General features: G+C 38.0%; 1 protein-coding gene across 1 annotated transcript; it reads left to right on the top strand.

The window, feature by feature from the left end:
* The first annotated feature begins 477 nt into the window (after nucleotides 1–477).
* LOC115410188 (synuclein-like) lies at nucleotides 478–22,786 on the top strand. The gene is made up of 5 exons (XM_030121684.1): nucleotides 478–772; nucleotides 11,596–11,637; nucleotides 12,796–12,923; nucleotides 18,218–18,259; nucleotides 22,341–22,786. Exons 1-5 carry the CDS (start codon nucleotides 652–654, stop codon nucleotides 22,347–22,349), a joined length of 342 nt encoding a protein of 113 aa, XP_029977544.1. The 5' UTR covers nucleotides 478–651; the 3' UTR covers nucleotides 22,350–22,786.
* The last annotated feature ends 894 nt before the right edge of the window (nucleotides 22,787–23,680 follow it).

Raw genomic sequence — 23,680 nt, 5'->3', positions numbered from 1 at the left:
CCCCCCCCCCCCGATCTGAAGCTCCCCTTATTACGTAACAGAAGCGGCGCTCAGCATCCTGAAAGGTGTGTCCACGGCGACGCGTCAATCAAAACATGCAGACGAGTACGAATCATGTGGAGGAAGATGGAGATGGAGAGGAGGGGGGAGGGGGGAGGGGGAGGGGATGGTGATGGAGAGGGGGGGGGTTGCAGCATGACTTGAAAAATGCTGCAGCATCCTCCCCCGCCCCTCCCCTCCCCCTCCTCCATCACATGCCTCCTCTGTCCCGGCTCCTCCCCCTCCTCCCTCTCAGTCTCTCTGCTGTAGTCCTGCTGTGCGCTCTCATCTCTCCCTCTCTCCTTCTCTCTCTCTCTCTCCTCTCTCGCTCTCTCCTCTCATCCTCCTCTCCTCCTCTCTCTCCTCTCTCTCCTCTCTCTCCTCTCTCTCCTCTCTCTCTCTCCTCTCTCCTCTCTCTCCTCTCTCTCTTCTCTCCTCTCTCTCAGCCCTCGTTGCCGTAGCACCAGAAGGGAGGAGCCACAGCGACGCACACGCACGCATACATTCCCACGGAAACCCGCCGTGACATCTCACATCCTCTCGTCCTTACTCAGCGTCAGCACCAGCAGCAGCGTTCCGGAGCAGGGGAGCCCAGCCGTCGCTTCGCCCAGGATGGATGTACTGATGAAGGGGTTCTCCATGGCCAAGGAGGGGGTGGTGGCCGCCGCAGAGAAGACCAAGGCCGGCATGGAGGAGGCGGCGGCCAAGACCAAGGAAGGGGTGATGTATGTAGGTACGTAAGGTTCATCTGGGTGAGTGTGGATGGGTTGGGGTTTGGGTGGGGGGGCTTCTGAAGGATAACATGCAGGGATGGGGTTTGAGGTGGAGTCCCAGGGGGGTCCAAGTCTGGACACTCATGAGGAGGAGGAGGAGGAGGAGGAGGAGGAGGAGGAGGGGAGGAGGGAGGAGGAGGAGGAGGAGGAGGGATGCTGCTGCAGGACTGGTGCAAGGCAGAGGGTGGGTGGGTGGGGGTGAGTGTGGGGGTGTGGGGGGGTTGGATGCACAGAGTGAAGTGGTAAATTCAGTGTTTTCTGTATGTTTTTGCGTTTTTGGATTATTTTTTAATCCACTCAGGTTCCTTCTATAATCCTCTTTTTTTTTTTTAATCTCACCTGCGCTAACACGTCTCCCATCCTTCCACTTTTGACTTTTAATATTCGGCTTTAAAAAGAGGAAAGAAGTCGTCTTTTTCGTGGAGTTTTTGTAGAAACGTTAGATGCTGCAGTCTGTTTCTGTCTCGGGCCGTTTGTTTTATCGTCGCTCGCCCCTTCTCTCTCTCTCTCTCTCCCTTTGGTTTTTACTGGTGATGTCTGCAGCAGGATGTCCGTGACGGAGTTGGTGATGAGGCTCGTTTGCAGCAGAGAAAGAAAAAAAAAACCTGAGACTCCATTTTTTTTTAGTTTCACTTTGACAAAGTTACAAGAAAAAAAAAGCTCACGTTTTAGAGTTGTGTTAGTTGAGTGAAAAGTGTGAATATATACATGGTTAAACTTGAATATTTAAGTTAAAAAGTGCGATTTGGAGCCTAAACGTAGCAGCTGGAACATGTAACCCCCCCACACACACACACACCACCACCACCAGAGGGGATGAGAGGATGAGGGGGGTTAAAGATGTAGATGCTTTGTGGTTTAGCTTCGTATGAGTCTGCGTCACATCTCAAGGTTACTCTGAGTAACCAGGCAAAAAAAAAAAAAAAAAAAAAAAGAAAGTGCAGAGTCAGGTCCGGGTGTCGACTGACCCGATGACGATGATGATGATGAAGGTGGAAGGAAACCTCCATCAAAAGAAAAAGAATCGGTTTTAGCAGATACAGCTGTAAAACAGCATCCCACACATCCAATCTGAGACGAAAAAGGATAAACAACACCTCCTTTTTGTTTTTTTTCTTACATTATTTGCAGATAATGACATAATATTTAATAGTAATAATAATATTTGTCAGAACATTGTACGGACGTTTCTTGCTGCTTTATTTGCATAATTTGTGCAAGGATTTCCATGAAATTTAATGGATTTTTGACCCATATTGCATCAGATCAGAGCAGATAATGACAAATCCCACAGTATTAAAATGACTCGAGTCCTTTGACCGACGATAATGATGATGATGATGATGAAGGTGAAGGAAACGTCCATTAAAAGAAAAAGAATCAGTGGTGTTACAGTTTTTAAGGAGGAAAACAGGAGAAATCAGCTGTAAAAATGCATCCACACACTGTAATCTGACTCTAAAAAGGATAAAAACACTCTTTTTTTTGTCTTTTTTCTTTACATTATTTGCAGATAATGATATAATATTTGTCAGAACATTTGTACGAATGTTTCTTGTTGCTTTATTTGCATAATTTGTGCAAGATTTCCATGAAATATAGAAGAATTTTAACGCATTTGCATCAAATCAGAGCAATATTGACCAAATCTACAAGTATTAAAATGACTCGAGTCCTTTGACCGAGGATGATGATGATGATGAAGGTGGAAGGAAACGTCCATCAAAAGAAAAAGAATCCAGTGATGATTACATTTTTAGGAGAAATCAGCCATAAAAATGCATCCACACACTCCAGTCTGACTCTAAAAGGATAAAAACACACCTTTTTTTGTCTTTTTTCTTACATGTATTTGCAGATAAATACATAATATTTAATAACATAATAATAATATTTGTCAGAACATTTCTACTGACGTTTCTGCTGCTGAATTTTGCATAATTTGTGCAAGATTTCCATGAAATTTAATGGATTTTTGACCCATCTTTTCATCCGATCAGAGCAGATAATGACAAATCCACAAATCTTAAATGACTGAAGTCCTATGACTGATGATGATGATGATGATGATGAAGGTGGAAGGAAATGTCCATTAAAAGAAAAAGAATCAGTGCTGGTCACATTTTGTAGGAGAAAACAGCTGTAAAATGCTTCCACACACTCCAATCTGATTCTAAAAAGGATAAAAACTGTAAAAAGGGTGTTTTTTTAATCTTTTAACAGCCTTTTTTCTTTATATTATTTGCGGATAAAGACAAAATATTTGTCAGAACATTTGCACTGATGTGCTTTATTTGCGTAATTTGTGCAAAATTTCTATTAAATTTAGGAGATTTTTGACCCATTTGCATCAGATTGAAGCAGATAATGACAAATCCACAAGTATTAAAATGACTTAAGTCGACTGACCGATGATGATGATGAGGAAGATGATGATGATGATGATGATGATGGAAGGAAATGTCCATTAAAAGAAAAAGAATCAGTGCTGGTCATATTTTTAGGAGAAAACAGCTGTAAAAATGCATCCACACACTCCAATGTGATTCTAAAAAGGATAAAAACTGTAAAAAGGGTGTTTTTTTAATCTTTTAACAGCCTTTTTTTCTTCACATTATTTGCAGATAATGACATAATATTTGTCAGAACATTTGTACGGACGTTTCTTGCTGCTTTATTTGCATAATTTGTGCAAGATTTCCATGAAATTTGGGAGATTTTTGACCCATTTGCATCAGATCAGAGCAGATAATGACAAATCCACCAGTATTAAAATGACTTAAGTCAACTGACCGATGATGATGATGATGATGATGAAGATGAAGCAGCAGCTGGAAGGAAACCTCTCTGACGCTGATGAAACAGATTCAGTGGTGGTCACTGTTGTAAAGGGTGGGGGGGGGGCTAAGGAGCACTGCAGCAGTTTGCTCTTACATCAAACCCCCCCCCCCCCCCCCCCCCATCTTCATCATCATCATCCTCTCTCCGTTTTTGTAGGAGTGTGTTTGTAATGTTGCAGCTTTAATGACTCCGTCCTCTTCGGTGTTAGCGCTGAAACGCAGACACAGAAAAGCAGATGATGAATGAACCAAAGGGGACGTGGAAGTAAAGAGGCCCCACCCCCACCCCAACGTCAGCGCCACGCCGTTAAAACGCTACGTGAACACGCCCACGTCCCCGTTCACGTCCAGGATTCATTAATTATTTCTAAGACGATGAAAACTCGCTCTGAGACGAAGATGCAGCTTCAGTCGTTGAGCTACGTCACCGCCTTCATGTCTGCAAATACGAACAAAACTCAGATTTAAAAAAAGAAAGTAATAATTATCTTTATTAAGGTGTTTTTTTTCAGAAGGCATATCAACAATAATAATAATAATCAGCAAAACGAAAAAAAAAGCAAACGATAAAAATTAACAAAATAACAAAATGAACAAAAATGAAAAAAAATAAATAAATCAACCAATCGAAGATACACATCAAAATGTGTCAATCAAATGTCAAAATGTACAAAAATGAACAAAATAATCAACCAACTGAAAAAAACTGAAGAAAATTATTAACAAATGAACAAATTGAACAAAATAACAAACTGACCAAAATAATCAACAAACTGAACAAAAATGAACAAAATAATCAGCAAATTGAACAAAAATATCAACAAACTGTACAAAATAATAAACAAAATAATCAACAAACTGAACAAAAATGAACAAAATAATCAACAAATCAAACAAAAATATCAACAAATTAACAAACAACAACATAATGAACAAAATGATTAACTAACTGTACACAAATGAACAAAATAATCCACAAATCAAACAAAATATCAGCAACCTGAACAATATATCAACAAACTGGACAAAATAATCAAGAAAATTATTAAGAAGCTGTGCAAACATGACCAAAATAATCAACAAACTGAACAAAATAATCAACAAAATGAACAAAATTATTAACCAACTGAACAAAAATGAACAAAATAATCAACAAATCGAACAAAAACATGAACAAATTGTACAAGAATGAACAAAATAAACAAAATGAATGAAAATATAAAATTGAGAAGCCTTGGTATTGGTGGTATAAAGGCATAGATGGGAGGTTAATGATCATGAAAAAATAGGATTAGTGGAATATCGCAGGGAACCATCCTCGGCCCACTCCTGTTTCATTAATGACCTGCTTAATGTATATTATATATATGTGTAATATTAGTCAGAACATTTGGAATGATGTTTCACGCTGTTATGTTTGAATTTTTACACAATTTCCATGAAATTCAGGAGATTTTTGACCAGTTTTCATCAAATCAGACCAAATATTCACAAATATTGAAATGGCTTAAGTCTTACTTTTATGCATTTTATGTTTTTTGCATCAGAAGAATGAGCATGCATTTACTAATGCTATTAAAAAAACACACATTTATTTGAATATTTGCCTTTTAATTGCATTTTTACTGCAGTTACTGGCAAGAAACTTTAGAATGGACATTTCATGGCTGCTGCATTTTAATTTGTAAAACAATTTTTAATTAATTTCAGGAGATATTTAAACTGCTGATAGAAACTAAAGTTAAATCACAAAATGCAAAGACTGTAAAAATGACTAGATCCATAGTTTTGTGTATTTATTATTTGTAATAAAGAGCACATGCACACATTCTAATCTGATTCCAAAAGATAAAAACTTAATTATCTGTTAATTTCTGTCATTTTCCTTTGTATTATTTGCAGATAATGAAAGGCTGGATGCTCAGGCTGCTGGATTTGTTCAATTTGCACAAGATTTAGCTCAAATTTAGGTGATTTTTTTAACCATTGCATCAGATCAGAGCAGATGAATCCCAAATAGAGGACTGTAAAAATGTCCAGAGCTGTAGTTTAGTGCATTTCATAGTTTTTTTGTAATGGGAAAGTACAGGCACACACTTTAATCTGATTAAAACAAGTTAAAAATAGAAGTTTCTATTAATATCTTGTTGTTTTATTAGCAGATAATAAAATGATGGATGCTCAGGCTGCTACATTTGCTCAATCTCAAGAAGATTTCTATTAAATTTAGGAGATTTTTAATCATTTGCATCAGATCAGAGCAGAGAAATCACAAATCCAGACCAAAAATGAAGCCACTTTAGTGCATTTTATTATTAGTAACTGGGACAAGAGGCTTTTTCTTTGTGTTATTGCAGAAAATGAAAAGCTGAATGCTCAGGCTGCAGGATTTGCACAAGATTTATGTTAAATTTAGGAGATTTTTTAACCGTTTTCATCAGATCAGAGTACTTTAGTGCATTTATTTATTTTTAATTGGGGAAAGAGGATACACACTCTAATAAGATTTTTTTTTTAAAAAGATAAAACATAAACATCTATTCATTCTGTCATTTTCCTTTGTGCTACGTCCAGATAATAAAAGGCTGGATGCTCAGGCTGCAGGATTTGCACAATTTATGCAAGATTTCTATCAAATTATGGACATTTTTTGACCATTTGCATCACATCGGAGCAGATAAATCACAAAACCAGACTTAAATTGACTATACTTTAGTGCATTTTATTATGAATAATTGGGGAAAGAGGCTTTTCCTGTGTATTATTTGCAGATAATGAAAGGCTGGATGCTCATGCTGCTGTATTTGCTCAATTTATGCAGATTTCTATCGAATTTAGATGAATTTTTTAACTGTTTTCATCCGATCAGAGCAGATAAATCACAAATCCAGACTAGAAATGACTCGACTTTATTGCATTTATTTATTATATTTAATTGGGGGAAGAGGCTGCACACTCGAATATGATTAAAACAAAGATAAATACATATGTATTTATTCATTTCTGTCGTTTCTTCCTTTGTGCTACATGCAGATAATAAAAGGCTGGATGTTCACGCTGCTGTTTTTGCTCAATTTATGCAAGATTTCTATTAAATTCAGGTGATTTTTTTGAACAACTGTTTTCATAAGATCAGAGCAGATAAATCACAAATCTAGACTAAAAATGACAATACTTTGGTGCATTTTATTATTTATAACTGGGGAAAGAGGCTTTTCCTTCGTATTACTTGCAGATAATGAAAGGCTGGATGTTCATGCTGCTGTATTTACTCAATTTATTCAAGATTTCAAATTTAGATGATTTTTTAAAACTGTTTTCATCAGATCAGAGCAGATAAATCACAATCCAGACTAAAAAATGACTCTATTGCATTTATTTTACTATTTTTAGCTGGAGAAAGAGGCTTTTCCTTTGTGTTGAAAGGCTGATGCTCACGCTGCTTTATTTGCTCAGTTTGCACAAGATTTCTATTCAATTTCAGTGATTTTTTTTTTACCATTTGCATCCAATCAGAGCTGATAAATCTCAAATCCAGACTAGAAATGACTCTACTTCATTGCATTTATTTATTATTTCTAATTGGGGATAGAAGCTGCACACTCTTAATCCTACTGTAATGGACTTTCTGCGTGTCTTTGTCTGATCGATGGTGCAGCTCAGAGGCCGTTTGTGCAGGTTTTCCTCAGCCTTCACAGGCTCCATCTATCCCAAACTCACCAAATGAATAGAAACATTTCCTGACTGTCTACCAGGCACAAGTTTATGTCTGTATTCAAATGTTGTGAGGGATTCTGGCCGATTTTATCCATCCTGGCTCACTCAGCCAGGCACGACAGATGTGACGTTCAAGTTGAGTCTTTTGAACGGCTCTTTTAAATGAACAATAAGAACTGATTCGTTTACGAGTCGTTCTTCTGTTCAGATCCCCCACACTGCCTTCATGCTTCACCTGTGTGTCCATGAGTCTGAGTCGTCCTGCCTTCACCTGACCACTAATGACATCTGCGTAGTTTGAGTTGTCCCAGCACACCCCATGCACTTGAACGCAGCTACGTGCACAGCTAATTTATGGGAGGAGTTATCAGTGACAGTCCGACTGACTGGACTGAAGACGTTACCGCTGGATCAGAGAGGAGCGACTGGAAAAAGTGCAGATGTGGGATTAACTGGAGGAGCATCTGCTTCTGTAAATGTACATATGCACTTATGTGGTGGAAAAGACGGGCCCTGGTGGACCCCAGACGGGCCCTGGTGGACCCCAGACGGGCCCTGGTGGACCCCAGACGGGCCCATGGTGGAAGGTTTTTTCAAAAAAGTAACGCAATAATTACTTTCCCGGTTAACTGATTACATTTATGAAGGAGTAATTCTGTTACTGATTCAATTACTTTTTTGAAAAAATAAGTAGTAACTATAACTAATTACTTTTAGAAGTCATGTTGCTCCACCCTGGTGGTTCTGCTGCTGTTCATGACGTTTCTCCTCCTACCAGACCATGGTACACTGTGAAGGCTGCAGTTCACTACCGCTGGATGAATGTAATCATCTTTGACAGGCCACACAAATACATGCTCTTCCCTTCATGCCTCTCATGTTGACTCAAATTATTACCTGCACAATGCAGGATTAAATGGTAGTTTACAACTGGACAGTGGTGGCAGACAAGTTCTACTTATGCTATCGATCATAGCAGTGCAGTCATACAGACACAACAATTTATCAAATTTATCAATTTGTTAGACGTGTTTGTGTTATATTATGTTTTTGTTGGTTCAAAATAATCATATTTGAGCACTGAGACCCGATGTATCAAATATGATACAAAATTGAAACTCATACATGGAAATTGATATTTGAAAAATTGTTTCAGAAGGACCAGTAAAGGCTCCAGTTTCAAAGAACTGGAATTTTCTGTCAGTGATTTATGGATAAACACACAAAACTGTGTTAGAAAGTATCAGAACAGAAGTTGATTAGATATTGTTTTAGTTGTGTATAGGCCTGTGTTCATTTACTGCCTCACACACAGTGTATTGTAGCAGAATATTTATGTAAAACTAGAAAAGCACTCAGAGAGCGCAGACCTCCACCAAGGCAGATCACCCCCCCCCCTTCCCCAATCACCACCAAAATGTAATTATTTGTTGAAATGGTTGTTTAGTTAAAAGTATATAATTAGCATTATTGTTTGTAAAACCTGGAAACAGCAGCAGATGTGTTTGTTTACGTAGGTCAGTATATGGTCTTGTTTATCTCTGTTGTGTCTGTTGTCTGGTGTTTGGTCTTTTTTGGTGTTCTGTAGGCTCATGTAAGGCCTGGACATGTTCTGACGCAGGACACAATAAGAAAAATGTATTCATTCATATAAACATGAGTCCAACTGTTCCCTGTGCCAGTGTCAGCATTTCCTGAATATTTCATCCAAATCCATCCATAACATTTTGGAGTTATCTGGCTAACAGACAACAAACAAACAAACAAACAGACAAACAAAACAAACAAACAAACAGACAGACAGACAGACAGACAGACAAACAGACAGACAGACAGACAGACAGACAGACAGACAGACAGACAGACAGACAGACGCAGATGAAAACATAACCCCTGCCGTTCTATCTAAACACAACAGTCTCCTTTGCACTGACTCCTGTGAAAAGTTGAAGTGTTTTTTACGATTGTGTTTACTACTGTTTTTTTAAGTTTGTGAATACTGCTGGAACCTGTAATGGATGAATAAAGTATCTATCTATCTATCTATCTATCTATCTATCTATCTATCTATCTATCTATCTATCTATCTATCTATCTATCTATCTATCTATCTATCTATCTATCTATCTATCTATCTATCTATATATCTGTCACTCTCTATTTATCTCTCTCTCTCTCTATCACTCTCTCTCTCTATCAGTCTCTCTCTGTCTCTCTCTCAATCGTCTCTCTCTGTCTCTCTCTTCAATCTTATCACTCTATCTCTCTCTCTCTTTCTCTTTCTCTCTCTCTCTCTCTTCTCTCTTTATCATCTCCTCTCTCTCTTACCTCTCCTCCTTTCTCTCTCTCCCTCTCTCTCTCTCTCTCTCTTTCTCTTTCTCTCTCTATCTCTCTCTCTCTTTCTCTTTCTCTCTCTATCTCTCTCTTTCTCTCTCTCTCTTTTCTCTTTCTCTCTCTCCTCTCTCTCTCTCTCTCTTGCTCTCTCTCTCTTTCTCTCTCTTTCATGCAGTTCTTTACTGGTTTAAATTCCGTGGCTGTTGAAGCTTCTGTTCAGCTTCTTCAGTTAAATGACCATCTGTAAATGTGACTAAAGCCGTCCGTTTGTGCTTTTTTTTTTTTTTTTCCTCCTAATGTGTCATGAAAAGAGCACCCACACACTCTAATCTGTGCAATCCTCAATTACCGAAGGCAGCTTTCGATCAGGATTACAGTCGATTATCGGATGGTTCTGCGGCGGCGCCCCCTGCAGGCGGAGGGAAACCAGCTGTGTCATGGTGCGGCACGTGGATAACGGACGGCGAGGAGCGTGCAGACGGGCTGGAAGCGCCGCAGACACACCACTGACTCCCCCTGTTCAGTCCAATCTCCTCCTTCCTCCCTTTTATCTTCCACGGCTCATATTCCTGCTCCGTCCTGTTACGTAAACGCCCATTTAATCTGCTGTGGATCCACTGTAATGAGGACGGCACCGGTGGAAAAAACAGTCCCAGGAGCTTTTACTCCAGTCCCATCCAAACAGAGCAGAACAGTAACAGTAGGCACAGTGGAAGGACGGCCAGGAAAAGTAGGTTTCCAGGGTTATTTTTAGACGGCGGTGGATGATGCTGAGGCAGCAGAAACCAGTTCACTAAACAGACACCACAGTATGAGCCAGCTCTGATCCACTGGAAACACATGCATTTGAGCTGGGTTCATTTTAAAGGGGTTTGATGGGGGGGGGTGTTCAGACGGTACAGATCTACCAGGAGGTCATTTTTCAGAACATGTTTGTTACATAATGTTAGAGTTAAAACTGCAGTTTGTAAATATTAACGAATGAACGGAAGATGGTTTTATGGATGGATGGATGGATGGATGGATGAATAATGGATGGATGGATGGATGGATGAATAATGGATGGATGGATGGATGGATGAATAATGGATGGATGGATGGATGGATGGATGGATGAATAATGGATGATGGATGCATGGATGGATGATACATGAATGATGGATGGATGGATGGATGATACATGAATGATGGATGGATGGATGATACTTGAATGATGGATGGATGGATGGATGGATGAATAATGGATGGATGGATGGATGGATGGATGATACATGAATGATGGATGGATGGATAATATATGGATGGATGGATGGATGATACATGGATGGATGGATGGACGGATGATGTATGGATGATGGATTGATGGATGGATGATACATGGATGAATGGATGGATGAATAATGGATGGATGGATGGATGGATGATACATGAATGATGGATGGATGGATAATATATGGATGGATGGATGGATGGATGGATGATACATGGATGGATGGATTGATGGATGGATGGATGATACATGGATGAATGGATGGATGAATAATGGATGGATGGATGGACGGATGGATGATACATGAATGATGGATGGATGGATGGATAATGGATGGATGGATGAATTGATGGATGGATGATACATGGATGAATAATGGATGGATGGATGGACGGACGGATGATACATGAATGATGGATGGATGGATAATGTATGGATGGATGAACTGATGGATGGATGATACATGGATGAATGGATGATATCAGTGTGTCCATAAACTTTCTAATTCATCCAATTGAGCTTAGTTATTTATTTATTTGTTAATATTTTTACTTTCACTTTGGCCTAAATGCTTCAGTGTTTCATAAAAAACACGTTCATAATATGTTTTTTTTATCCACAGGCAATAAAACAAAGGAGGGAGTGGTGTCATCAGTAAACACAGGTAAGACAAGCGTTTGATTCATAAAACATATGTACAAACCATATGTGTGCAGGTACTTAAATGAAAAATATAAACAATCTGTAAATAAATGTATGATTTCTTCTGTAAATCACATTCTTCTGTTTTGAGAACAAGTTTTCTAGTGTCAGAGTCACTGAATTCCTGATAGAAGTCATTTACCTCCATCTGTAAAACCTCAGATTTAATCCAAACCTCTGTGTTTAAGGGGTTTTACATTGTATTAATATTACAAACTCTGACCAGCAGGGGGCAGTAACAAAGACAGCATTTCAGTGGTTTTCAATTGGACATTTTTGTCTATTTTGTGTTGCTTAGCTATTTTAGGCTAGCTTTAGAAACCGAGACGACAATTATGAAAGTTAAAAAAACTGAATATTCTGGTGATTTTGAACTACATTCATTCAACATTAAATAATGAGTTGGAAATTAAAAAAAAAAAAAAAAAAGTGAATAGCAAAAAAATGCCCCGAGGAACTTTTAAGGGTTAAAAAGTATTTTAAGGTGAATTCTGAAAATGAACTTCTGTACAATAAAACTGTATAAAATGTCATGAAATGTTTGTCGAAGGCTACATTCCGACAGCAGGTCTTAATACACAATTTAGATTTTTTTGATGAAATCTGATTTTTTTTGTGCGCTTGTTCATATGGCACATTAAATGCGACTTCTATCAGGTTTGAATATGACCTGAATGCGACCCTGAAGTTACTCACATGCGCAAAAGAAGTCCTGACAGAATTCGTGACCATGCAGACTCGCACTGTGGTTTACAGAAGTAAGAATGTTTTCTGATACTTCTCCTCGTGGTATTCAGAATTGTGATGTTTGTCGCATTTCAATGACATAAAGTTCGAATAAATGCGACCTGGCTGTACAAACTGAAGTCGCATTACAAAATATCGGATACGTATCGGATTTAGTACCACATATGAAAGTGGCCTGGGTCAGAGTTGTGCTGTTCAAATGGTCTTTAACAGATCGGATACAGATCACATACGGGCCAAAAAATCGGATTTGGGCCACATTAGACTACTGTCTGAACGTAGCCTAATTTAGTTAAACGTTGAGGTCGACCCTAGGCCTTGTAAATGTCGTAAACGTGTTCGTGTTTGGTCATTTCCGTGTTTTCCGCCGCAGTCGCCAACAGGACCGTGGATCAGACCAACATCGTTGCAGACACAGCCGTCGCCGGGGCCAACGAGGTGTCGCAGGCCGCCGTGGAGGGGGTGGAGAACGTCGCCGCGTCGACCGGGATGATGAACCAGGTGGGTTACCATGGCAACGCTAAACTGAGCCGCAGTGGGATTGTGTTTGAGTCATTTTTGACAAAGTGTGACGGAAAAAACATCCAACATCAAACGACTTTGAGATAGAAACTGAATTAGAGTTAATTTATAGATTCAATAGATTTTAATTAACATAAAAGTGCAGTGATGCGACTACTGGGTGGAGCTGTTCCCACTCAGAAAACCTGTCAACACTCACTTTTGCATCCACATTAAAATTGTCAGTGTGTTTAATCAGATGTTTTCAGATTCTGTGCAGCAGTTAATTATTTTTGACTGTTTAATATAAAAAAGTCAAATATTGATTGAACAGATGATCCAAATGTCCTAAATTGAGCATAAAATGATCAGTTACAGGTACTTTGCCCAGAGAAAAAGTGTAAAAGCTGAAAAAAAAGCATTAAATGTATCATGTATAAAAAAACAAATAAAGTGTTTGAGGAAGTAAATTCAGGCAAAGAGTAAAAACAATAAAAATAAACCATTATATTAGTCATTTTACAGTTGCAGATGTGCAGCTCCGTCCCACACTAATGCATCTAAAAGGCAGTTTTAAAATCATCCTTATCTCCATTAGAGATTTAACAGCGTTTCCAGAATAATCTCTGGACATTATACCATAATGCATCAGACGGTTGTGAATATAGTCACTAATATCAGGATAAAAGTGAAACTGATTTTAGTTCAGGTTCCACATTCAGACCAATATGATCTGAAACAGTCGAACTAGTAAAAGAATAACATAATAAAAAGATAATAACCCTAAATAATGACAACTCCAAAATTTTTCTCTATTTTTACAGTGATTTTTTTTTACATCTACAAACCGTCCCTTAAAAAAATATGAACAACTTTATTAAGAACCATTTATTTAAAAAAAAAAATAGGCGTAATTTTAATACTATTCTGCCTCAGTTTATCATTTACACATGTTCATTAAGTGGATCTACAAATACAAAAAACATTCATTTTTTAAAAATCTGTTTATTTGACAGTTTTTTGTTGAAAAATTACATGAATAACAATAAACAAACAATGAAAAATGACTTGAATAAGAGTCATAAAAGACAGGTGCCACCGTAGATTTTTGAGTTATCTAACAAACAGACAAACCCAGATGAAAACAGAACTTCTGCCGTTCCTTGGCAGAGGTAATAATCTACACCAAACTTATATTTCTGGGTCAGTAATTACTTATATTTTCATGAAAATGTATTTTGAAATGAGAAAAAAATTGTAAAAAAAAAAACAAAAAAATTGAGGAGTTTTCTGAATGTGAATGTTTGGAAAGTGAGTTTTGTACCGTCACTGTGGGCTCATTTTATAAACTCTCATAAATAAACTACACTTATTCCAAATACATTGATAGGTGACTATTATATTATTTATGTCATATTGTAAATACATAGTGTTTAAAATTAATAAATGTATAAATTCAAGATTTTTTTGGCTTGAATTAAGCCAAAAAATCTTGAATTAAGTAAAAAAAAAAAAAAAAAAAAAAGCTTGAATTAAGAAAAAAATAAGCATTTTGATTAAGCAAAAAAAAATATTGAATTCAGCACAAAAAAAACTTGAATTAAGCAAAAAAAAAAAAACCTTGAATAAAGCAAAACCAAAAAAAAATCTTGAATTAAGCAAAAAAAAAAATAATCTTGAATTAAGCAAAAAAATCTACCAATGGAACAACAAATTATCTTGGTAAGATTTCTGAACACACAAATCACAAATTCAGTAAATGTCCACAGTAGACCCCCCCCCCCCCCCCCCCCCCCCCCCGATCCCAGATCCTCTAAAGCAGGGATCTGCAAGCGTTACCATCTAAAGAACCATTTTTGATTCGAAAAAGAAGAAAAAATGTGACCGTAGCCATAAAAAAAATACTTAGTCATCTACATTTTACCATGAGGAGGCTAAGAACCAAATAGATAAATAAATGGTAAGGGAATGAATTTATTGAGCCATTTTCATATTTCTGTGTGTATGTTTGAATATGGCAGGTTCAGTCCTCCGTATTCTGTCGCCTATGTGTGATTAGTTTATTACTGAACTATTTAACTTTGTATTTCCATACAATAATGCAATGTTTGGTGTATTTATGAAATTATACAACTGCAATAAAGAAAATATTCAAGATGTGTACAATTTTTTTAGTAATGTACACTATTTCCAAACAAAATTACATTTTGAAATAGAGGGTATACACGTGACGTCAGCGCTAGCAGAAGTCACCGCGGAACTAAAGGAACTAATATTATTTAATAAAAGAGTGTAAAAATAATAAATAAAACATAAACAAAAAAGAAAAACAAAAAAACCAAAAATGAACCTCCACAATATCTGCATTTGAATAAAAACCTAAAAATTTCATTACAGTACTTTTTAATATCGATACAGTATCATGAAATAAAATATCACAATATATTGCAGAACTGATGTTTTCTTACACGCTTATTAAAAAATAAAAACCTTTTTTACTCTATAGGAACCTGTGGACTCTTTTGTGTCACAAAGCTGCAACAAACCAAAAACTGAAAATGAATGAGATGATGACCAAGACACAGTATGAATATCCATGTACACTAGTAATAAAATAAACTCCATACGTACAACAGCTGTTTAAATGTGACTGTGAGCACATGAGCTGTGGGGGTTCAGTTTGTGCTGCAGTCGTCGTATCTGTCTGTGATTGGTCTGTTTGTGTGTTTCTGTTTTCCACATGTTAGATGTTGTGACACATCTAAGATCTGCCGCTGTCGTTGCATGTCGTTCTGGTTTAGTTTTCTGTGTTTAGTTTCCTATGCTTCTGTGTGTGTGTGTGTGTGTGTGTGTGTGTTGTTGTGTTCCTGTGATTCTCACCTTTTCCTTTTGTTTGTGTGTTGTCTGTGTTCCCCTGATAGGAGGAGCCTGTATACGAGGTGCCTATTGGACAGGGCTCATAGGTCATAGGTCACCTTAGGGCAGTGTTTTTCAACCTTGGGGTCGGGACCCCACGTGGGGCCGCCTGGAATTCAAATGAGGTCGCCTGAAATTTCTAGTTATTGCTAAAAAAAAAAAAAAAAAAAATTAAAAAACTTACTAATTAAACATATATGGTGAGTTGAGAGGGACAACCCCAATCCATACAGACAAACTGAAGCTGAAACTGCAGCCCTGTGGTTCTGTTTATCTGTCAAATGTTCATTGTGGTCAGTTCAGATGCTGCAGCTCTTTCATAATTCATAGTTGGAGTTATTTTTGTTCAGTATTAATTTGCAGCTGGACTGACTGTACATATCCTGACCAAGGAAAATCAAATCCTCCCTTTGTGCAGTAATCTACACCTGGATTTACTGCCTCTGTCCAGAATAATATACATTAAACAGCCTAAATGTTGTCTATAATTAACGTTTATTTGCAACATAGAATAGCAAACTATTATGTGATCAAAAACACATTTATTTTAGCAAAAAAAAAAAGTCTGTGTTGTGAATGTCTGGGGTCGCCAGAAATTTGTGAAGTTAAAATGGGGTCATGAGTAAAAAAAGGTTGGGAACCACTGCCTTAGGGGTTGGGTGGTATGAAAAACAGACAGACAGGACAACATGCATGATCCTTTATTTCAGTTTACCCTGCACCCTGCAATATATATATATTTTTATTTATTCTTTTGTTTATTGCAGAGCTCATGCATTAAACTGCTGTGGAACTGTTAAACCTGTGTTTCTACATGTTCTCATTAATAAAACAGGACTGGGCAATACTATACATGTTCTTATTAGGTCATTATTAGATCTGAGTGAAAGTGAAAGAATCCAGTTGTTTATTTGAGGTTTTATGATGAGAACAGGACTATAGATAGAACATTAATTTAACTTAATTTAATTTCGTTGATATGGACATCACAGACCAGATGCTTTGCTCAGGTGTATGTAGCACACATGCTAGTTTTCAACACCAGTCCACTGGTGGCTTTTCTAAAACGCAGAGCACATGATCATCAGTGAGAAATAAAACAAGCAACATTCATGATCACAACAGTAGCCAGAAAAGTACTCAGTGCGCTGACCTCCACCAAGGTAGAACAGTTCACCCCCGATCACCACCAAGATTTAATCATTTGTTCCTTGTGCCAGTATCAACATTTCCTGAAAATTTCATCAAAAACCCGTCCATAACTTTAGAGTTATCTTGCTAACAGACAAATAAAAAAACAGACAGACAAACCCCGATGAAAACATAACCGATGTTAGACATAATCATAACCCTGATGAGCCCATTTATTACCTCTGCCAAGTGTAATAAATGGGCGAAGTCAAGGGAAGGTTAATATCTGTTCAAAAAAATGTATTTACAACTAGAAAAGCACTCGGAGAGCACCGACCTCTGCCAAGGCGGATCATTTAGTAAATGTATAAATTCAAGATTTTTTTAGGCTTGAATTAAGCCAAAAAAAAAAAAAAAAACTTGAATTAAGCAAAAAAAAAAAAAAATCTTGAATTAAACAAAAAAAAACTTGAATTAAGCAAAAAAAAAAAAAAAAAGCTTGAATTAAGCAAAAATCTGAATTAAGCAAAAAAAGCTTGAATTAAGCAAAAAAGTCTTGAATTAAGCAAAGAAAAATAATCTTGTTCAGATTTCTTGAACTCAGATTTTCCAGATCTTTCGTCTCTAAATCACTTCTTATATCTGATTGTTAAGTTCCTCTTCAGGTGATTGTGTCTTATTTTAAGTGTGATGAGACATTTGGACCAGAAATGAGACAAATCCACTTGGTGGGTTCAGATTTTGGCAGCGTTCATGGACACATATCCAAATGTAGGTCAGATTGTGTTCCGTCAGTATCGCCCAGCCCTGACAGGAGTTGAACACATGAATAAATAATGTAACTGAAGGCTGAACCCATTACAGAGCTTGTGCTTCTGTTCACCTGAGCCTCCATCTGGAACCACGGAGCTCCTCCATGAACCTTTAACTGTAACCCATCAGATAACACTGGACACATCCACAGCATGACCAAAAGTAGTCAAACCCAGACAGTCCTGTAACCGTTAACGCTGTAAACTCAAAATACGCCCCCCCCCCCCCCCCCCCCCCCCATAGGAAAAGTCTGAAGCATGTCGTTAACAGTCAGCTCAGCCCTAGAGCATGATACCTGTAGTGTCCACTGCTTTATTCCATCATAACTGGAGGAGACGGTGCTTGAAGCCTCTGCCCTGCCATTACTTCATCTGTTCATCCACTGGTCACATGACCACCTGTCTGCCATCTGATTGGTTGTTTTGCTTCTGCAGGGAGAATATGGAGGAATGGAGCAGGGCGGCGAAGGAGGAGAGGTAAGAAAAACAGAGGGTGGATACATGTGTTTTTACGTTCATTTATTGATGTATTTGGCTGAAAAAGTCACTTTTTCTTCAGTTTTCTCTGTTTCTGATAAAACAAGTGGTTCCAGATACAACAAACCCCGCCCCTCGCATATATTGTAGCTTATTTTGTCATCGATCCAGCTGATGTCATCATGTCTATGCATGTGCTGATGTCATCATATCAGTTGCCTCTAAATGTGTGCCAAGTTTGAAGGAAATTGAAACAAAATAGATGTTTTTATAGACGTGTCAAATTTCTCCCATTATAAGTAAATGTGAGGAAAAAAAAGAGGTAAAATATTCATCAAAAAATTTAACTTTGACCTATTTTTCCCAAAATATAATCACATTTATTCTGGGTCACTGGCAATCTATAAACCCAATTTGATATGAATTCAACCAATAGTTTTGCTGCTACGGACGTGAAATTTTGCCCCATTCTAAGTAAATGGGGAAAAAAAAAAAAAATTAAAAATTCATAAAAAATTGAAACTTTGACCAACTTTTCCCAAAATGTAGTGAGATCTATTCTGGGTCACTGGCAATCTATAAACCCAATTTGGTATGAATTCAACCAATAGATTTGCTGCTAAAGTGTTAACAAACAACAAAACAAACTGAACCAAAAACAATAGCCCTTCAGGGGGCTATGGGGTAATGACCCTTAACTTTAATCGGAGCTTTAATGAACATCTACATAATTAGTTAATTTAATACAGGAAAATACACACACCACACCAAACAAACTCATGTCACCGACCTCACCAGACTGCACGACAGCATCCGACTGCCAAAAATCAGGTTGGTGTGTTTTTCACCTTTAACTGATGTTTAGACCCAGGAGTTTCTCAGATTTAAAGGTGTCTCCATTTGCATTCTCTCCTTTTCTAATCTAAAGTGAATAAACAGCCTCTCAGTCGATATCTGGATCTGATCATCTAACAGATACCGACACCTGGAGGAGGACGTTGGAATTATTCTGAGACACTTCTAATGATAAATGCTTCTGAAACTAGCCTCACACCTGTTGAGTTCAGCTTCATCTGCTTCAGAAGAACTGGTTTCAACTGGATTCTGACCAGTTTGTCAAACAATGTCTGTAAAATTATACACATGCAGTCAGTGAATAGTTAAGGCTTTAATATGTGCAAAAAACAAGGATAAAATCAGTGTTTTTCAGTATTAATTGACTTTTTTTTGTAACATTATCTCTTGGCAAAACAATAATAGCTTCCTTTACTAAAACTGGATGCTGTTTATGTGTAACATGAATAAACAACAACAACAAAAGCAGCACTAGTCAGTTCTCAATGTGAATTATTTGGGCAAAAATACTGAATAAAATGAAGCATCGACTGGAGAATACACTCATATTAAATACATCAGCAAACTAGAAGCACTCGGAGAGCGCAGACCTCCGCCAAGGCTGATCAGTGGCCCCCCCCGTGGGCCCCCCCACCCCCGATCACCACCAAAATTTAATCATTTCTTCCTTATCCCATTTCCAACAAACCCTGAAAATTTCATCCAAATCTGTCCATAACTTTTTGAGTTATGTTGCACACTAACGGACAGACAAACAGACAGACAAACAAACAAACCCTGGCAAAAACATAACCTCCTTGGCGGAGGTAACAAACGGTACTTTTTAATTTTTGTTGAGCAACAAAGATCTGTAGAGCAAAAACTGAATATTATAAACACACTGTATATCATAAATTTTCAGGCTCAAAAGTAATTGGACAAAGATGTTTGTAAATATGAGGCTCCTTTATCACTCCTTTAAACAGCTTTTCTATTTTCAACTATTTGCATCTTGTTACATACTTACTGTAGTTTTCTCATTGCATCTATTATATATATTTTTTCAGAACCTCAGTGGGCCCAGATAAGACACCTGTGGCACCCCTGGAAAGTAGAAAAACTACACTTTTCTGTACTTTTTAACCCTTTCATGCATGAATTATGGGGAAAAAAAATACCTAGATTTCTTTTAGATTGATTTCATTGCTCAAAATTAGGTTAAAGTTGAAATGCATTTTTTTTAAAATATAGTTTTGTTAATAATATATTTAACCTCCTGAGACCCAGGAAAGTACAAGTTTGGACTTTTTAAAATTAAATAATTGTCTATATTGGAAACATCATGATGCAACAGTTTTTCTGATGCATTTTAAAACAATTTTTATGAGATGTTCTTTACGGTGGACAGTTTTTTGGGTTTTTTTTTTTTTTGTTTAATTAAATTTTTATTTTTTTATGTAGCTGTGAAACTCTTGTGTACAGATGTGGACAGAAAACCCATAGCTGGGTCTTAGGAGGTTAACTTACGAGATCACAGAGCAGTCTAAATTCTAAAACGAAGATGATCCTTTTTTGCATTGTATTGCTGAGGGTCTACAGAGACTGCCCCCATGTGGTTTGGAGAATATTGCCTTTAGAACCCTTTGGAAACTATTGCCACGTTTCCACCACATGGAACCAGCTTGACTCGGCTCGACTCGAGTACCAGGTCCTATTCCTGTAGACCGTTTCCATTACAGGATACTACCCACTTTACAGTACCTGGTCGTCATAGCGATGCGGCGCGTTACTTCTGTGTCGTCTGTTCAGAGTTGCTGATAAACTCGCTCGTTTCGTGTTGTCTCGTCAAGCTCATGCTGAATTTTTACGTCTGAACCTCCTCTACAAACCATGGTGTAGTTTTACAGGCTGTCATCATGTGGATGAACCTACTGCTATATTTACTGGAAACTTCTGCATCTGTTTTTTGTAAAACAGCGGGTCACAGAGACAGCTCTGACCCATCAGTGGTCTGCAGTGTTTTCACGTCACCTTTAGTATCTGGTCCCCAGTCCTGGAACCTCGGTGGAGGTGATACCAAAAAACTAGTACCAGGTACCAGATTCCAGGTCCTTTTACGCAATGGAAACGCAAAAAGGCCGAGTCGAGTCGAGCCGAGCTGAGCCAATACCAAGTAGTGGAAACACAGCATATGTGTCTATAAATGTGGGCATCATGCATGAAAGGGTTAAAGCATACGGCAAATTTAACAAAACACAGGAACAGCAGCAAAGAGTAGTCAGATATTACATTCAACCGCTCATTTTCCTGCCACCATGTTTGAAAATGCAGAATTCCATTTAAAAAAAGCTAAATATGACTCCTTTAACCCTCCAGTATCCTGTCCAGCTAGGCCCTTACTAAGCACCAAGTGTGCCTTTTTCACCCACTTGTGGAATAATGTCAAAATTTTTTCATATAGTTTATTTTTAATTCTTTTCCACTTTTTTTTATTTCATCAACTTGAGCCATAAATAAAAATACTAAAAACTCAATAAGTGTCACATTTTTTTAACCCTTTAAATGCTGTATTTGTAATGTAAACAAACCATTTTTTTGGATGCAAAAAACACAAAAAAATATTTTTTTTCAATATACTACATAAAAAGTGGATCGCATATTATTTGATTTTTTTCATCCTGGCATATGTCAGTGATTAACTCCAACACTGGTTAATTTGCGTTATTATTTTTGGTGCTAGCTCAAATGTTCAAAAATACTAGCATCTGTCACCAAGTGTGCGTAAAATGCACACCTGTAAATAAAACTATTGAATATTATATATTGATTTATTTTTCTGCTCTAATTTGATTTTATTTTTGTAAATCCAGCTCAGCTCTAATCATACAGATCAAATGGAAGTAACAGTGCGTTTTAGGCACACTTGGCAGACAGATGCTAGTCTGGTCATTTTCTTTTGTTTACAATGTGCACATTTTAGTTGGTGGCCAGAATTTTAAAGATCATGCAAAAATGAACAACTTTTGAATTCTAACCTTATTTAAATTGTGAAAAATAATATGAAGTTTTTTAACATGAAGTGCAACGTGTGCCTAAAAGGCGCACCCGGATACCGGAGGGTTAAGACACTTTACTCTTCCTTCAGTGTTTTCCAAACCAGTTCTTTACAGGACTGTTTTTGTTTCTACTCGGCTCTTTTATTCAGTGACTTTCATCCAGTGTTAACCCCCTCCTCCTTCTCTTCCAGGGGTATTAGTCGACTTCAGGACCCCCCCCCCCCCTTCCCGTCCTCTCCGGCCGCCCCTCGCTGCCCTCGCCTCGCTGTACCAGACTCCAGATGTTCTACATATTTTTTTGTGACTCTATGGAACCAAATCAACTAAAACAGACTCTTCCAGATGCCGCACCTCAGCCTCGACACCCCCTTAATGCCCCCCCCCCACTCCAACACACACACACACACACACTCCTCTTCCTCCTTGAAAACGCTCTGATTTTCTGCAGCCTGTCGCTTTTTTCCTCCCACGGCCCCGCCCCTAGCCCCGCCCCCAGCCCCACCCTCGCTTCACCTCACCTGTGTGTTAGTGTCGTCCTGATATAAACCCCGCCCCCTCCCCTTGCCGCTGCTGCCAATCAAACCCCCTTTTACTGAAAACCTCCCATGCAAACATGCATACGCACGCACAAACAAAAGAGACACACCTTCATTCGGCACATGCATGAAAATCGCACACATACGGGACGATAAACGCCAGCGCAGACGCACACACGGGCAAACGAGCGACCGCCGGCGAGTGTGAAACAACAACAACAACAACAACACAAGTTAATCTGGTCCAGTAACGAATAAGGTGTGACAAGGTGCGTGTTTGTGTGCGTTCGCTTCTAAATGTGTGCATGTGTAGCTGCTGGCGTGCAGGAAGTCGTTGCGTTGAGGACAGAGCGTTAGCTAGTTAGCCCCAGTAGAATGCATGATCCGACGTGTAGAATGACTCGTGTTGTATTTGTAGAGTAGCAGCTGTTCCGTGTAGCTTTGTATGGCTTTGTGTGTGTTTTGTCTACCAGTGTCATGAGCCGCCATCGTTGTCGTCAGATGTTCACGAATGAAAGGGCGAACGTATGTGAGAGGTTAGCAATCTCTGCAACGTTACGACTAAATAGGAGGAAATGAGTGTATTCATAATAGAGTTTAAAACACTGCAATAAATAATAATAATAGACATGAACGACTAGAATATCAGAATATATGGGTTTATTTTTTTAATTTTAAGACACATTTTCGCAATAATGAACCTGTTTTAGCGTAAGTGGGCGGTACCCATGCACCCCCAACGGACTAGCGGCCACTACTGAAAATATACGATATAACTGTTGTAAAATAAATAGTACTGTTAAATGATTAAAAATTTTAATCAGATTAATCATAGGGTTGCTGTGTGCAATTAATCACTATCAAATATCGTTCATTTTTAATCGATGTTAATCATTTTGCATGAACAGACTCAAGAAAGAAGGACATATATATATATATGCATTTAACGCGTTTATTCGACACCTTCAACAGTTTCAACAAAATAACTGTACCCA

The sequence above is a fragment of the Sphaeramia orbicularis genome, chromosome 19 (genome assembly GCF_902148855.1).
Source record: "Sphaeramia orbicularis chromosome 19, fSphaOr1.1, whole genome shotgun sequence".
NCBI lineage: Eukaryota > Metazoa > Chordata > Actinopteri > Kurtiformes > Apogonidae > Sphaeramia > Sphaeramia orbicularis.
The sequence above is the reverse complement of the archived record's forward strand: the minus strand, read 5'-3'. Positions and strand labels throughout refer to the sequence as shown.